Genomic DNA, 18,286 nt, shown 5'->3' with positions numbered 1-18,286 from the left:
TTCCCCTGGCTAGCATTTTTCTTCACAACAGGTAAATGAAAAAAAACTGAGCTACCTTTCTCTGATCATAATCCATTTAGTGCAGATTTAGTGTCTGCTGTCCTACAAGTTTAAAGAAAGAATTAATCTTAAGAAAATATGGAAGACAGCTGTGTTTGTTGGACATTTGGGCAGTAAATCGGATCCAAAGCATGCTGCAAAAACAACCCAAATCTTTTTAAGGCAAATAAGTGGAATGTTCTGCAATGGCCAAGTGAATAACCTGACCTCAATCCAATTGAGCATTTCACTTACCGAAGGCAAAACAGAAGGTAAAATAACCCAAGAAGAAGCAGGAACTGAAGACAGCTGCAGTAAAGGCCTGGCAAAGGCATTACCAGGGAAGAAACCTAGCATCTGGTGATGTCTATGGACTTCAGACTTCAGACAATCATTGACTGCAAGGGGTTTGCAGCCAAGTATTAAAATGACAAGTGAATTTATGATTATATTAGTTCAATTACAATTGAGCCCTGAAAAATGGAGGGCAATGTCTGAAATTTGTTACCCAAAAAGATTGCCCTACACTGTTCAACCCAATTTAGATGTAAATACCATCTAATTATGGCTGAGAGTCTACACTTTATGCTGATTATTTCAGTTCAGTATGCTGTGGTAGACAGTTTAGTTAACAATAACCTCCAAATCGACATCAAACTGAAGCTGTTTATAAAATGAGCATGTACCAAGGCTTAACTAAATATCTGAGGATGCCTGAATTATCCTAAGTTACATATGTTAGTCTAATTGAAAGCACATGAAAAATACTAACCAGTAACTTATATTTATAATATTGCAGTCATGTAGCGTTAACATATACAGGGAATTATTACCGGTTATTTTGTTTTGTTTGGTTTTTTTTTTTTGTTGTTGTTATTTTTTTTATTTATTTTATTTTTTTTTGAGGTTTGCGGGTCTAGTGATGGGCTTCCTTTAGGGCTTGTGAGGCTAGTAACAAGATTACTGAGACAATACAGAGGATGAGAGTGTTAAATCAGAATTAATAGTTTACTATTATTTAAATAAACGATAGTCTCATCATCTTACCCTGTCATTAGCTTAACTGTGGTTACGAGTTTAAAGAGGCACATGAGTTCTTAAGCTCCAGAACTGTTATGAGCATCTGTGGTTTAAATTAAACCCAACTGCAAAAAACACACATCTGCCACTACATGTCGCTGTATGTTAGTTTTACCTGAGATTTATTTTAAACTTGTTACATACAAGATTTCAAGATTTCAATATTTTTACTTCATATTGAAATAGTTTCACAACTTTCTGACTATGGCAGAAACATAAAATTCCACTGCATCTAGTTCTAGTCAGGAACTGTGTAGTATGTCTGTCAGTAGCTCAGTCACTCTAAATAGCTGAGGTGAGCAAGGAAGGAAGCAAAGAACATTACAACAGAGGTTTTAGAAACAGCCCATGACAGATGTCTTTCAGTAGGATGGAAGCTTATAATGACATTATTCCTGCTTGCCTTACACTTAACCTACACACTACTGCCTCCTAACGCCCACAATCTATTCTCTCTACCACAAACCATGCAATGAACTGACAGGCTACACTACTAACCTGCCACAAAGCAGATTAGCATACTAGGATCCTGGCTGAGATATAAGCCCTTCTGAAGTGACAGCAATTAAAACTGAAGCCTCTGTGCCCTACAGGGTCGGTCCCCCATGTCACAAATACAAAATAATATCCCACATTTTAAACATCATGTGGAGAAACTTAAAATACACCTCCTTGTTTCTACACTATGTCCATTTTATCAGCTCCACTTATCATAGAGGTGCACTTTGTAGTTTTATAATTACAGAATGTTGTCCATATGTTTCTCTGCATATCTTGTTAGCCTCCTTTTCATTTATTTAATTTTATTTCTATTTATTTATTTATTTATTTACAATGGTCAAGAGCAGGTATTTGACAACTCCAACAGCCCTGCTGTGTCTAATGGCGGCTCGTCCAGAGGTAAACAGTCATGACGGTCAGCGAACGCCAGTCGCTCCCGCTCGTCTTCGCCAGCATCACAGGAGCGAGTATAAATTTCCAGTGGTTGACAGCTGGACCCATCACCCACAGTGTGTTCGAGTTCACCGTAAAAAGGGCGCGGCCATTTCTTTGGTTCGTGTCCTCGGATTCTTTAAACTGTTCTCTGACGCTGCAGCCTCGGTCTCCTCCGGCCACGTTCGGCCGTTTCGTTCGAAACCTCTTCAAACACAGAGCGGTTTGATGAGTTTCTTCTAATGTTTTGGTACAGAAACATCAGACGAAATATTTATGAGTCTCAGCAGCGCAAAATTATGACGAATGTCGAGTAGGACTGACGTAAAAGTCGCATGAATTCCGATTTGGCTTTTCAGAGTCGCATTTCCTTTCACTCTGTTATAAAATATTTGTATGGAATGATTTAATGTCTTTATTCTGGTCTAGTTACAGTTACATGGAAATACAATTGAAAATACAGTTGTATATTTAACTAGAGGTTAAAGGTCTGAAAGCTCTGAAAATAACCTATAGAAATCTACAAACTACAACCTGAAGCTGATCAGAGTATGTGACCAGAAACTGCTTATTCTGTCAGTGAAAGTAAGAGGTTGCTTTTTAGCCACTCCTTTCTTTTTCCTGAATTAATCACATTGTAAATGTGAAAACTAGTGGTCTACTTTAAAGGCTTTGTAAAATGTTTGTCCAATGAAACTCTGTATCGCATGCTGTGAGGTATCGTCTACTAGAAATCTGAGTCTTCATGGCATGTTGTGCTATGGCAATGGCTGAGCTGTGGTGTGCAAGACCTCTGATTCCCGAATCATATTAACTTTAATATACTTACTTGTTGCTTCTTTACTGGGACTAGCTCATTTGAACCTGAAACCTCATTTGGACTATGCCTGCGCAGCGATATCATTTTACTACGTTCCTGAGTATGCGTAGTCCAAATTGGGTTGTTGACTTGCATTGCTGCGCATGTGTAGTACAAATTGGGTAGTTATATTTACTGTAAATGGCAGAGAAAACAGCCATAAAAGAAACAAAAGAAACAAAAGCTATCATTTATTTTGGTCCATTGCGCGTCTGTGGGGCACACACCCTTTCCTACTTGCGCAACAGTATTTCCCTGAAGAATTTAATTGTAGCTAGGTTTACATAACATGGCATCATGTTATAGTCCACTTTTTCCATGGTAAATTCCCTTACCTTTTGTAGCAAATTTCCCTTACCTGTGGTCTAAGTACACAGAAGGCACCCACAGTAAGGAAATAAAATTATGTAGAATTCAGCTGGAAATGTGGTTAATATAATAAAACTATTTCTGCAAAAATATCACATGGAAATAAGTCAGTAAGTTATTTAAGACCTTTTTTCTGATGAAATGTCAGTGTAAGACCTACCATTTCCCCGTAATCAATAAAGTACAGCCCCAATTCCAAAAAAGTTGGGAAGCTGTGTAAAATGTAAAGAAATGTAAATAAAAACAGAATGCAATGATTTGCAAACCTCATAGACCCATATTTTATTCACAATAGAACACAAAACACATATCAAATATTAAAAGTGAGATATTTTACCATTTCATGAAAAATATTACCTTGTTTAGAACTTGGTGGCAGCAAAAAGTTAACAAAAATAAATACCACTTCACTATAAACCTTTTTTGTTTTGTTTTTGTTTTTTTGCTCACCTTCTATCACATGATGAATTGCTTGATATCAAGTGTCAAGAATTCCCCTTTCATGCTTTTCATTTGGCTAATCCCATGGCCTACTACTTTGCATCAACATGCATGTGAGGTAAGAAGAGAATATTTCAATGAATGCGAAAGGCACTGTCTTTTAATATCTGACATGAAACAGTTTTGGTAACAGATGCATTTTCCCTGATAGTTATGCAGTACTCTGTAATATTGTATGTGGTGTCTTTGAAGGAAGTTGGTGGTCTACATTATAACACACTGCAAAATTTGCTTGGTCTCTTTCTTGACCAAAAGGTATTAATTTTTATTACTATTTATTTATTTATTTATATCAATAATTTCGTTTGAGGTATTGACATGGTGTTCCTGGAACTGAACCCTAAGAATTTCCAACAAAAACATGAGTGTCTGGAAAGCATAGCTTTGCGTGCAACTCCATAGTTTGGAAACAAGTGGCTTACAGTAAATCCAGAGTATCAGCTTTCTAATTTCCTCTTCCTTTTCAATAAAATGAGAAGCGGATGCAAACTACATAAGGCTTATGCAGGTAATGTTTACAGTGATCTCACGCAGGTGGTGAAGTTACAGTTTTTTTTTCATTATGCCTAAAAAATAAATAAAAATAAATACAAACCCAATTCCCCCTTTAGCTCACCCTACAGGTTGGGACAATAGGTAAAATCCAATTAAAAACAGAAAGCAGTTATTTCTAAACCTACTTTGACCTGTATTTGAACAAAAAATTACTAAGACAAGAGATGTGCTGTATTACCCTAAAACATAATTGTTTTTTATGAATCTAAAACATTTATTTCTATGACATTCCAAAATAGTTGAAATGCAGCAATTTAAGACTAGAAATGCTGTGAAATGTAATGCAATAATGCATAGATATAAAAGGAGCGTCCAGGAAAGGCCTAGTGTTTTATGAGCAAGGATGGGTCAAGGCTCGCCACTGTGCCAACAATCGCATTGGCAAAAAAATCGTGAGTTAAAAAATAATGCTCCTCAGCCAGGGACTGCAAGGATTTTATGTGTTTCGCCCTCTATATTGCACAATCACTAAAAGATTCGGGTAATCAATACATGTATTGTGGTCCACCTGTCAGATTAGTTATGGAAATAACGGATGATGTGTTCTCTGGGCCAAAGAAGAAAAAAAACTATACAGATTGTTGCCAATGTAAAGTTCAAAAGCCAGAGTATGGTATGGGGGGTTAGTGGGTAACTTGTTCATCTGTTAAAGCACCATTGATTCATTAACACGTTTTGGAACAACATATGCTGTCTTTGATGCCGTCTTTTTCGAGGACGTCCATGCTTATTACAACTTGACAACGCCAAGCAACACACACCGCACATCACAAAAGCATGGCTGCATGATCAAGACAGTCCACACTCTTTCCCATTGAAGATGTGTCTTATTAAGCTCAAAATACAAAGGCCCTATACAGTTGCACAGCTGAAGACTTGTGTAACAGAAGAATGGCAAAAAGTTATGGTTTCAAAAACTGGATCAATTTGGGTCTTCAGTCTCTAAATGTTTATTAAGTGCTGTTAAAAGAAAAGATGATGTAACATAGTGGTGCTACAGCATGCTCCTGTCCTATTTTTTCTGAACATCTTGCAGGCATGAAATTGGGACTGAGCGTACATTTAGAAAAAACAATGAAGTTCATAACATAAACCTTTAAATATTGTACTTTTGTAGCATTTGTAGTAATTTAATGCAGTTCAAACAGAATTTATAAATCATTCCTTTCTGTTTTTATTTGCATTTCACATATTGTCCTAACGTTTTGCATTGGAGCTGTCAATCTAGAACTAGATTTTGAGTATTGTTTCCACTTCTTAATGAGTAATGTCAAAATCTATACAATAACACCTGTTTTGGCGTGTTGCTGCCTGATCTAATTAGTTTTCCCCTACATCTTGAGTACAATTTTGGATGGACAAGAGGTGCCAAAATTAGGTCCTGAAGGACCAGATCCACTGTAGAGTTTAGTGCTGAACACCTAGTTTAACTCATGACAGGCTTGGTAAAAGGCTGCTAAGTTGAATTAGGGAAATCAGGGAAAATACTGGGCCCTACAGTGCTGTGGCCCTCTAAGACAGGTCTGATACCATTCGTCTGTTAGAAGTGTAAAATGCTATTAAAAATAACATTTTATTTATTATTATGTTTTTGACCTTACATTTATGCTAAATAACTATTTCTTTGAGTGCATTGTTTTAATGTCGTTTATTTGAAATCTATTCTTTGTCTATTGTTGTAATTAATTTACCCATTCTCTACCCAGTTCTTCTTTTGAAGCAACTACTGGGAGGTTGGACAAGCTTTATGGATATATAAAATACATTACTAATTTCAAATTATACTTATTTTGTTTTTGTGTGAAATATCACAGTTTAGATGGGGTGCAGTTTTTTGTGTGTGACTGTGCTTATTTTTGCATGGTGGCAAATTTGTTGTTGTTTTCAACATAATTTTAATTACCAACATATAATGCTGATTGAGATTTTTGCAAATGTTATGTAAACCTTGTCCAACCTCACATCAGTTGCTACAAAATTGATTTTGTAGTGGGCCACTAAAACAGAGATATGAACCTAACCCCATTAGAATCTTTTGAAATGCAAGGAAATGGTGAGTCCATCATACTACGGTAGATTCATCTATTTTTAGGCAGACTAATACAAACAGAGACATTTAACAATAATAAAGACATTGAAAGACATCAACATAGACAAGAGGTTTGAATCAGGCTTAACATTCATTAGCATGGTGCTTAAAGGTTAATGGATAAGTATGTCAAGGACAGTGAAGCAGGTATTTAAGTGAGATTACCTACTGGTTTATATTTTTAAAAACTACTGTGAATATTTTGGATAAAAAAGTTCTAAGCCCAGAATCATTTAGTATAAAACTTTCGAGTCAGCGGTGTGGGCTATTCATTGCTTGACTAAAGGTCTTCGGCAGCTGTTTAAAAGGAGACTTAAAAATGCCTGTTTGAAGCGGTCACCAGCCAAGGTGTACAGCCCCAAGTTGAATATTGTATTGAGTGCTGCCACTGGCCTTGAAACCACATAAGCAGCATGTACACATCTCATTAGCATGCAGGAGCCATCAGGAATTATTCTTGTGTATATTCTCAGTGTGCGCAGAACATTATAAGGAAAAAAGCAAACCACAAAACAGATTATTACTAATGCAATGAGCCTCTTTGCCCGAGTACGACTCCTATTTTGAGTGTGTGGACCCCTTCCTAACTCTTTTGCTATGCATATGTAACATGCACATACCACTACCAGGGGTAGTAAGAAGCCTAGAACCATCAGCATCCAGCTATACCACCATACATGTGTTGGGTTGTTGCTGGCCAGGTCTAAGCAGGAGGTTGTGTTGTTCTCCTTCACAGTGAAGATCATACTGAAGATGGGTGCCATTTGTGCAGCTGCAAGGGTCCAGGTCAGAACACACGCGAGTAAACCCCATCTCTTTTTCTGAATCTTAGCTGCTTGTAGAGGGTGCACTACGGCCACATAACGAAAAACAGCCAGACAGGTGAGGAAGAGAATGCTGCCATAGAGATTGAAGTGGAAGCCAAAGCGCACAAAACGGCACATGAAGTCACCCAATGTCCAGGAGTCACTTTGTGCATAGTAGTAGATTAAAAATGGCATGCTCAGCATATACAACAGGTCAGTTGTGGCCAAGTTGACCAGGATGATGCTGCTGCTTTTCCAGGGACGCACTTTAACCAGGTAAACCAGTAGTGAGGTCACGTTACCCAGTACACCCACTACAAAAATTATTCCATACATGAAAGGTAGATAATAGCGCTTCATAAGGTAGTCAATATTGGTGCAGTTGCCACTGGAACCATTTCCATAATATGTGTTGCTGGCCATAGTCCTGCGTCTTTTCTGGGGGCAGAGAATTAGACAGTGAGAGAGGTGGTAGATATCAGCCAGATAAAATTGTTTTTAGGTTGTGCAGGCTAGCAAGCGTCCCACAGCCGTTAAAGGCAAAACACAAAACAAAACAAAAAAGGTCTAGCATATAGCCACACGTTACTTTTCTCCATGACCATGTTTCTACCATATTTTGATTATTTTGAGATCAACGCTCATTACCATCATGCATAAATGTACAGAAAAAAACAATTCTTCACTTTCACTGTCAAATATTTTTTCAGGCCAACGGATATGCTGTTGATTGTGTTATAGCCAGTGACATAATTATTGGCACCCTTGGTGGAAGAAAAAGACATGAGAAAACGTTTAAATGAAGTAAATTTAGCATAAAACCAATTTAAAAAAAAATATGTGTCACAATTATTACCACCGCTGCATTTAATGCTTTGTGCCAAAATAACAGCCAATACTCTTCTTATTCTCTTTGATGATAATGGAGAATACAGAGCAAGGAATAGAGAATCTCTCCAGATCCCGATCATATTTTCTGCTATAGCACAATCTTTCTTTTTAAACAAAACACACCTTGTGTGTTTGTTTTCGTAACAGTGTATTTTTGTCTCATCTGACCGTGGAACCAAGTTCTTCTAGTGTCTAGTGAATTCCAGGCACCTACATTTGTGATTAGATCAAAGAAAAAAGCTTTCTTCTGTCACAGTTTCTGAATGATTTGTTGGCATGGAGGTGGCATTTAATTATAGTATTGATGACACAGTAACATGCTTTAGTTACAATTTTTTCATAAAAATTTCTATGGGTGCCAGTAATTGTGACACATGTTTTTTTGATAAGATTCGCTTTCCTAGGCTAAATTTACTTCAGTTAAGGTTAGATGTTTTCAGTGTGAGATCGAGCTAATTCACCACAAACACATTTTTTCCTGACCTTTTTATCCATCTTCACCAAGGGTATCAATAATTATAGAGCTGGCTATATGCTACAGTTCCACTGGTAATAAGACTTTGGAAACATTAAATTATATTTCTGAGTAAGCATTTTTAGTAGGCACTTTTATTTGTTGTTTTAAAAGATTATAAACACTTTCACAACCAGAGATTATAAATACATTTACAATCATGAAGAAGAAAGTTATGCCACAAGCATCATTGCACAGCAAACACCAAAGACATGATTAAAAATAGAGATATATAAGCATTTGACAATACATTCTTGTAGCACTTGTGTAGTGACATATAATTTACTCTTTCCCTCTTATTTTTTAGCTTTAGCATTTTATTTTAGAGCAATGGAATCTCAAACAGAGAAGAACAATGTGTAGCAAACTGGATGTACTACAGGCTCTCTATAGATGACTCAAGTACTCAGAAAGAGTTTTACCTGCTTGCTCCTATTCAAGCTGTGTTTTGCTAGCCTATGTTTACTTCTACTTGAGTCACTACTCCAATCACTACCAATAATTTTAGGCGAGTATGGGTTTAGGCTACTCTATCCACCTCTGTTGAGCAATAGCGTAGGCTTGCGCAGTAATACTCACAGTGAGAAATAATGCTGTCCCCTCAGCTGTGCTCTCTAGTGTTTCCTTAATCTCTAGGTTGATCCATCTACTTAAAATATTTGGGCCCTCCCCTAAAATCTCCAACGCACTACTTTCCTTCAAAAGAAAAACACTGCAAGTTGATTTTTTTCTTTCTTTTTTTTTTTTGTTGTTGACAACAGTTCTTTGTACTTGTAAGCACAGTGTTTAATCCTAGCTAGACACAAATGAACACAATTATCACTGGGGATTTTTATGTGTGGGGGAAAAGCAGAATTTGAGGCTGGCAACTGATATGTACCTGAAAATTATCATATTGTGATAGTTTCCACAAGCACTCCTGGGAATATGCTCCTTTGACTGGATATAATGGTGTGTGAGGACATGAAACATAATCTTTTGCATAGACGTATACATTTATGAAATAACCAGCATAAAGGCTTAGGATACAGCAACATACTCTTGTTAATTTTTGTATTTATTCTAATGTTATATAGTTTTAACACACACTTACTGCAAAGATAAATACACAATTAAAAGTTTACATACCCTTGTAATACAATGCATATGTAGTGTTTACATATCCCTGTCAAAATGTTCATACCCTTAGTTTTTAATATCATGGGATGCCACCTTGGGCTTCAATGACAGCTTGCAGCAATTTGTGATAGTTGTGAATGAATGCCTTTATTTTCTCAGTTGGTAAAGCTACACAGTATTCTTGGCAAAAGTTTCCAGGTCCTATAAATCTTGATTGCTTTGCATGTACTACACTTTTGAGCTCTCTGTCACACGGCTCAATGATGTTGAGGTCCAGGGACAGCACTCCGGCCACTCCTTCACTTTATTCTGCTGCAGCCACTGAAAGGTCAGCTTGACCTTGTTCTTTGTTGTGCCCCATGTGCAGTTCCTAGCTGATGCATTGCTCCAAGATTTTTTGATCTGCTGCAATCATCTTACCATCAAGTTTGACCAAATTTCCCCTAAAACAGCATCCAACTCAGCGCTTCATGGTAGGGATGTTGGATTTGTCTTCATGGGCCTAGTTGATATCTTTCCACATGTTTATGGTTGTGAATATAGAGCAAAATGTAGAGAAAAATGAGTTTATCCCAGAAGTCTTGAGATATTTCTAGATGCCGTTTTGGCATATTTGCAAGTGGGTTGTTTTGTGATGTGTTTTTTCTGGTAAATCTACCATGCAGCCTATTTCTGTTTTAGTATCTCATAATATAGTCCATTCTAAAGCAGCCATACCACTTTGTTTCAGTCTGGTTTTCCACTTCTTTGTCAGACTTCTAAATGTCCCGAATGCCATCTTTTTATAACTTTTTCTCACAGATCCTTTGACAGTTCTTTTGCTTTCCCCATATTTATATATGATATATATATTTATATATAAGTGCAGACATAAGCACAAGGTTTCCCCAACAACTGAAACACACCGACTGTTTATACACATACACTGATTAGAGTTGAATAAGGCAGAGGTGCAAATTCTTTACCTTCACAGTGATCTCTATGTATTTGAGTGTGTATTAACTGGCCCAACATGTAAGAGTATGAAAACCTTTGACTGTGTAGTTTTAGTTGTTATTATTATGTGTAATACAATAGAGTCACATTTCTGGAATGGTAAATAGCTTCATCTGGGCACTATTACCAAATAAAAGAAACTTATATTTTGTAATCACTCATAATTTTTTAAATGGTAAGCACCTTAGCTCAGCTCATAAACTCATAAGCAGAAATGTATATGTATTTATCACAGCTGTAAGCATGTATTTTGTCTATAAACAATACACAAAATTCATTAAATAAATAAATAAACCTTTTTTTGTTTTAAAACAGTTACTACTAAACAGTTACAGCTGGGGATAACCTACAGTTATCCACATGTTAATATTTACACTTTGTTGTATATGACACTGTATTACTTAATTTATTTTTTAAAGTAATCTTTGAGTATGGTAATCTAATATAGAAGTCTATAATAGACTTCTAACATTAGTCATTTGTTTATGTTCCTAATTCTACATAATGTTTAGATACACTAAATCAGTGATATGGAAAGTAGGGGTGCTGAGGGCATCACCCCCAGATTTCCGGATTATTTAACTGCAACTGCTAAAAACTGCTAAAAACAACAGAAAAACAGCAAAAGAGCAGAATTGTAAAATATTTTACAAAGCTCTATATGTACTTCGTGTAGGATTTGTATTTTGTTTATTGTACTAATCTCCTGCTAGATGTGCATGTGTAGCTTGACCAGCGGTGTGCACAGACTTTGCATGCCACTGCTCTGCCTACATCCCAAATGACATCCACCTCAAGGATCACTAAGGATGTTGCTCCATTACTACATACTGCTGATTGCATATGCAGTGCATTCAGACACCTGCACTTTTTCCTTCTGTCAGTCTGTCTTTAAAATGGATTAAATGGCTTTTTTCCTTTCCATCTCCAAATAAATACTCTATTAAAAGTCCAAACAGGTTTTAAACAAATGTTTTATACATTTATTGCAAAGTGTTCAGACCTTTTGCTATATCACTCAAAATTAAGTTTAGGTGCATCATATTTCCACTGATCACTCTTGAGATGATTTTAGAACTTGATTACAGTCAATCTGTGGTGAATTCTGTTGATTGTGCATAATTTAGGCAGGCACATCTCTGTCTACATAAAGCCCTACTTCTGACAATATACAGAACAAGCCACAAAGCAAAAGGAATTGCCCATAGACATCAGACACAGAGCTGTGTCGAGGCACAAATCTAGAGAAGGCTGCCATTAAAGTTTGGAAGAACACAGTGGCTTCCATTATTCTTAAATGGAAGAAGTTTAGAACCATCAAGACTCTTCTTAGAGATGGTCACCCAGTTAAACTGAGCAAATTGGGAGAAGGGCTTTAGGGAAGGGAGAGTTGACCAAGACAGACATGACAGAACTCCTGTGTAGAGATGGGAGAACCGGCCAAAAGGACAATGATTTCTGTAGCGCTCCACCAGTCAGGGCTTTATAGTAGAGTAGCCAAACAAAAGCCACTTCTCAGGTCAAATGAAAGCAAGCTGAATGCAAAGCATTACACCTGGAGAAAACCAGGCACCGCTCATAACCTGGTCAGTTACACCTCTACAGTGAAGCACAGCAAGGTGGCATCATGCTATGGGAATGTTTTTCAGCAGCACAGACTGAGAGGCCTGGTCAAGATTGAGGGAAAGATGAACAGATCAAAGTATGGAGAAATTCTTGAGGACAACCTGCTTGAGAGCCCTCAGGACCAGGGCAATGGTTCACCTTCCAACATGTCAAGGTAATGAAGGAGTGGCTTTGGGACAGGTCTGTGAATGTCCTTGAGTGAACTAGCCAGAGTCTGGATGTGAACTTGATTGAACGTCTTCAGAAAGACCTGAAAACAATAAAACTGTGACGTCCCCAATTACCCTGACAGAGCTTGAGAGGTTCTAGAGTGAGGAAGGATTAAGTATGATTAATGTATGTACACAGTGCACAGACAGGACAGAGCATGTGTAGCCTCCTGTGGTCTTCAGATGCAAAAAGAAGAAAAAAAAAGAGCTTGAATATTGAATATACCTTTAGTATATACACTGGGCATAGTTGTTTTCATATTTCACTATTCACTATTTTAGCATTTCAACTGGTCTTAGACTGATAATCATGTTTTTTTTTAGCATATGTGAACATGTTCAACAAACTCAAGTCAATTCAAGATCTATTTATATAGCACTTATTACAATACATTTTGTTATGAAGCAGCTACACAGAAAATTTGGGTCCAAACCCCAAATAAGCAAGCCACGGGCAGCAGTGACAAGAGGCAGAAACCTTAAGAGAAACCAAGTCTCAAAAGGGGAACCCATCCTCCTTTGGTTGACATTGGGTAGCAAAAAAATAATATAACAAGAGCCATAAGAATAAAGAATAAGATTTGACAATAAATATATTATACTGAATATGGAAGAACAAAAGGAATGAAATGAGCCTATAACTGGACAGAAGTATTTAGATTAACCAATGATAACTGATGATCACTGTCTTATCACAGCGAAAATGAACATAAAATTTATTTCAAGGCATACCGCACATACAAAGTCACAGTCTTCCAGTACTTAGCGAGCAAAAACAAACTACCTAGGAGAATGGCTGCCCATGGGTTTGTGCAATTTCAAGAGACAGCAGAACAAACCACAAAAAAGCACTAAGCCATGGGAGCCCTCATGGTTAAAAGGTGATGCTTTAAAAAAGGGCACAGCAGTGTTGAATAAACCTATTTTCAATGGGAAAAAGGCATTTTGATAAAAGATGATCCCATGAACAATGGTTTATATAAAATAATTGTTTATAATAGCTTGGTACTATTGGAGTATGTTATGGCTTAGCCAATCAGATCTGTGCATCATGAATTGCCAGTAATTAGGTTTTACCCTGCTGGGGTCTGAGTTCTAAAGGAGCCGTGGTGTGAACAATGAGTGATCTGATATCTTGTCACAGATAAAGTGGACCAGTAAAAAACGTCGGCTATTCCCTCCACCCTTGACGGAGATAGAAAGTCCCTGCAAAGGGGAACAGCTCATGGCTCTTCTACAATAAGACTGATTATTAAGAATGGATGATACCACAAATTTTCTTTTTGATCCAATACCAAGGCAAGTTGCAGTTCATTCAGGTTCACTTCAAATGACTTTGGTTCATTTAAAATATGTCAATCAACACTCTTAGTGAGAGAACAGAGAACATTAAGGCTGTACTAATAGCACATTCAGATCACCTTCATACTTTGCAGAGGCCAGTGAGGCAGTCTCATATAAAACAAACCTCTTATCCACAGACTCCAGAGGCTTAATAGGAGACTCAATGACAATAGACAGGCCCCAAGGGGGACAGCAGTCCTAGATACACACTTGAAGTTCCACACACTTTTCATAAAGTGTACAGTAAGAGGGTGTACCCTGGCAACACCCTGCCAATCTCAGTATGACAGACTGGTATGTGCTTGACTTTATTGTCAAGAATGAGTGCCCTCCCTGAGGAAATGTTAAAATAACAACAATAAAACACTGAAAGGGAAGTTACCTTCTCCCCAGTTGTAAAAATGATGTAATATAGCCATTACCTTCAACCTTTTAACAGGTAAGCATGCAGACACCACTGGGTGAGCTATCCCCCCAACCCCTGACAGAGATAGTAAGTCCCTCTTCTACTATGAGACTGATTATTAAGGATCCAATACCAAGTAATACCAAGGGTAATATCCTGAAACAAAGACCAATCATTTTAAAAGGGGGAATCGGACATTAAAAATTGTGGACATTTAAATTTTATTTGAAAGTCTTTGTATTAGTACTATAAGCTGCTTAGAGAATGTGTGTGTGTGTGTGTGTATTAGTACTAAATAAACTGCCCTGTTTAGGAAACCCAATCCGAACAGGGAACCCAAATGAGATGCGGCTCTCTTTGTCAGTGTGTGTGACAAGTGTAGGGAGAAGGCAGAAGGAAAAGTAGTTCCTATCCTACACATTGACTTGCTATGATTAGAAACAGAATCAGAATCAGAATCAAGCTTTATTGGCCAGGTATGCTTACACATACGAGGAATGTGGTTTTGGTTACAGGAGCTCACAGTGCACAGTATCAGACAAACATTTACATGTAGTGAATAAAATAAAATAAAACATGCATTCCTACCATCACTTACTCATACACACACACACACACACACACACATACACACAGAGTCATACTTGTAACCTTTACATGATCTTTTTCACTTTTTCTGTTTAATAATACTGATATATAATCAGTTTACTTCTTAAGGAAATTAGGCGCAGTGGGTAGTGCTGTCGCCTCACAGCAAGAAGGGCCTGAGCTCAATTCCTAAATTGCCCCTAGGTGTGAGAGTGTGTGTGAATGTGTGTGCTGGGATAGGCTCCAGCTCCCCCCACGATCCAGAAGGATAAGCGGCTTAGAAAGTGTAAGCTTAAGGAAATCACCTAGTATCTATAATGTCATGAGAGGATTAATTCTCAAACTGATTATCTCTACATACTACTCGACACACCCCCTACAAAGTAGGCAAGATCAGCCCCTCTGGGGGAAAAACATACAGGAGGGTGCTGGTCCATGAGTGTGCCAGTAGTAACAATTGCAGCCTAAGAGGCATTAACGTCTTTACCTGTCTTTAAAATTGCTATAGCCTAATAAGACTCTAGCTCACCTTTCTACAGTCTGAAAATAAACAAAATGACAATGATAAAACAGCCTGGAAGGAGATCCAGGGCCTCATTCACCCAATGTTTTTTCTTGTTTAATAAGAAACATATGTTCTTAAATTGTTTGTACCTTTGTGCTCTTGAGTGTGTGTAGATTCTGTTCTTACCTAAGAACAAATCCCTAACAAGAAAACATTCATGAGTATGAAAATCTTCATGAAAACTCCATAAGTAAGTTTTAAGAAGAAATTTCTTCTTAAGAACAGATGGTAAATAAGGCCCATTCCTCTCTATCACCTCTTGATTTTTGTTCCACTGCATGATAAAATACCTTGAAGGAGAGTTAATTCTTGTAAACATCCTGGAAGGATAACAGCCACAGAGCCATTAATGTAATAACACTGACTGATGAAAAGATCAGAAGGAGAAGGTGTTTTAAACCAAGTTCAGAGACATCAACTAGATTAGCAAATGCTTCTATCAAAATACCAGCCTGTCATTAATCTGTCCATCGGGAAAACATAATATGGAATGAGCCTAAACAGCACACTGCTAGTGAGCCTGGAAGGTGGTTTGTTTATGAATCACCTAACAGTGTCAATCTTAATAGCTACTAATAACCACTCACTCACGCTTTTGAGTTATATAAAGCTTGTATGTATTTTAATCCACACAAACATAAGTCTTCCTGCACATTAGTCTTAAAGGGCAGCAACTATAAAGCTCTTTATACTGCTATGGAACCTGAACAGTAATCATTAAAAAATAGGTTAGAATGCTAGATAGCAGCTAAATGAACCCCTCAAAATGTGTTTGTTACGTAGCAGAGTAAGGTTAGGGAGTAAGTCATACAGGCCACAGTAAAAAAAATTCCAAGATAGATAACTGGCCAGTTACAAAGTGTTAACAAGCCCAGTTAATAAGCTTACAAATGACTGTAAGTCTACAACAAATGTTAGCTTAGGATCAGGATCAGATATTAAACTGTTTAAAACAAAGATGAATACTAAAACTTTACTACAAATCACTAGAAGGGTTGTGCGTGTGACAGTCTTCAATGAATTTCTCAGCAATTTGACCACATAGTCTCTTCACACAGGCCCCTTGTAACATGAACAGTTTTCCATCAACAATATAGTCGTGTGACTGAAACTAGAAATATCACATAAAACATAAATAGGTAGGAGTGCATTAGTTGAGTGAAAAGTTAAGAGATGAAAAACCTGGATATACAGAAATGCCCCCTGTTCATTTACATCTGAATAAAAAACTTCAATTCCGTGAGAGCTTTCTATAAACTCTCTTTACATCTACATTTACACACTGATCACAGAATGTTGGTTAAAAGAATTCCAGTTCCATCTGCACTCTCTACAGTTTTCAATCTCCCTTAAAATGTACAAATATCCTGTGTCCACTTCACATGGAACTATTAGGAGGGTGACTGGAATGTGCCTTTAACTCATGAAGTTGTGGCTGTGACCAAACCTACAATGCTGCCTCAGCCTCTGCTTCTGTCATTAGATGTGCAACAGTTTCTGAACAAGCACAAGCATATATTCAGACTGAAATTCAAATCATTAACACCTTATTTTTGATGTCAGAAACATTTTTTCAAGCAGAGTAACAAGAAGAAGTGACTGAAGTCTGAAGAATGTTTCTGTGCATTCATCATTTGCTAATTTAAAATAGTAGTTCATGACCAATCTCAAAATTTTCAGATTGTTAGATCATTTTCTATTCGTTTAAAAAAAGAGTGATGGCTCCATTTGCAGACTGTATTACTTACTGAGAAGAGTAAATTAAATATCAGAATTAACCATTTTCTCTCTGCATAAAGTTAAGCTGGTGCTTTTTAATCTATTTATTTAACTATGTTACCTAGAGAATTAGCACCCTCTGCTGGAAAGAAAGAATTCTGCCTTATGCAAAATTGTGGGCAGCCCTGATCATATTAAGTTTTGTTGATTTTTTTCAAATAAGCTAACACATCCAGGGAACAAACTTAAATATGGTGTTTTCTGCAAAATTTAGTCTACAACTTATATTTATTTAAAATGTTCGGAAAAAACGAAGCATAAAACTTCAGCCATAAATAGTAATTGTACATAAAAAATTGTAGAAGTGTGTGAACTTATTAGAGGGCGAGTTAACTTATTTTTACCAACTGTAGGTTTGATGTCTCCTTGAAAGATCTAAACATTTCTACCGTATATCATATATTAAGTTATTCTTAGGGCTAACAGAATGGTCAAAAAAATGGTCAGTAGGGCTATTGATCTATTTTGAGCTTGAAGAAACAGACTTGAGGCTATTCAAAAAGCACACTTTGGAGCAGGATTACAGTGAAGAAATGAACATGGTGAAAGTTACAGTGAAATAGCTGACATATAGCTTCCAGATTATAAAATTGCTGGATAAAATTCACATTATGTTTCTAGGCTTTGCACTGTGGGAAATTAAAAATATTATTTTATTTCAACTTATGTGAAAAGAACACATTTTGCATGTGTGTCATAATGAGCACCCTAATTTCGGTTTAGAGATGCTTCCTTTACCAAAATAACAAATCTGAAACGTCTGTGAACTCTGTCCATGCAGCATATTTTTTACATAATTATGTGGTATCTTGGCTGCAAGGCCAAGCTGGGATAGCTACTGAAAAATTTGTAGTTAGCTACTTTGTAGCTACTTTCCCAAAATTTGTAGCTAGCTACAATTTAGCTACTTTTCAAGAAAGAGTAGTGGCTACTTTTTAGCTACTTTTTGAAAAGTAGTGCACTACTTTTTAGCTACTTTCAAAGCGTTATTGTCAGAATGTTTGTGAATCGCCACCTG

The 18,286-nt window shown here is 37.0% G+C and overlaps 1 protein-coding gene across 1 annotated transcript; it reads right to left on the bottom strand.

Moving 5' to 3' along the window:
* Positions 1–6,694: 6,694 nt before the first annotated feature.
* Positions 6,695–9,381, bottom strand: LOC118797993 (2-oxoglutarate receptor 1-like). The gene is made up of 2 exons (XM_036557289.1): positions 9,216–9,381; positions 6,695–7,669 (listed from the first exon to the last, which is right to left on the bottom strand). The coding sequence occupies exon 2, from the start codon at positions 7,652–7,654 to the stop codon at positions 6,695–6,697; it is 960 nt and encodes a 319-aa protein (XP_036413182.1). The 5' UTR covers positions 7,655–7,669; positions 9,216–9,381.
* Positions 9,382–18,286: the final 8,905 nt, after the last annotated feature.

Source organism: Colossoma macropomum, unplaced genomic scaffold (genome assembly GCF_904425465.1).
Source record: "Colossoma macropomum unplaced genomic scaffold, Colossoma_macropomum, whole genome shotgun sequence".
Lineage (NCBI taxonomy): Eukaryota > Metazoa > Chordata > Actinopteri > Characiformes > Serrasalmidae > Colossoma > Colossoma macropomum.
Note: the sequence above shows the minus strand (reverse complement) of the source record. Positions and strands in the feature narration are given on the sequence as shown.

Excerpts from the sequence above, each read along its gene's own strand:
- LOC118797993 (XM_036557289.1), bottom strand. The coding sequence starts at position 7,654 with ATGGCCAGCAACACATATTATGGAAATGGTTCCAGTGGCAACTGCACC.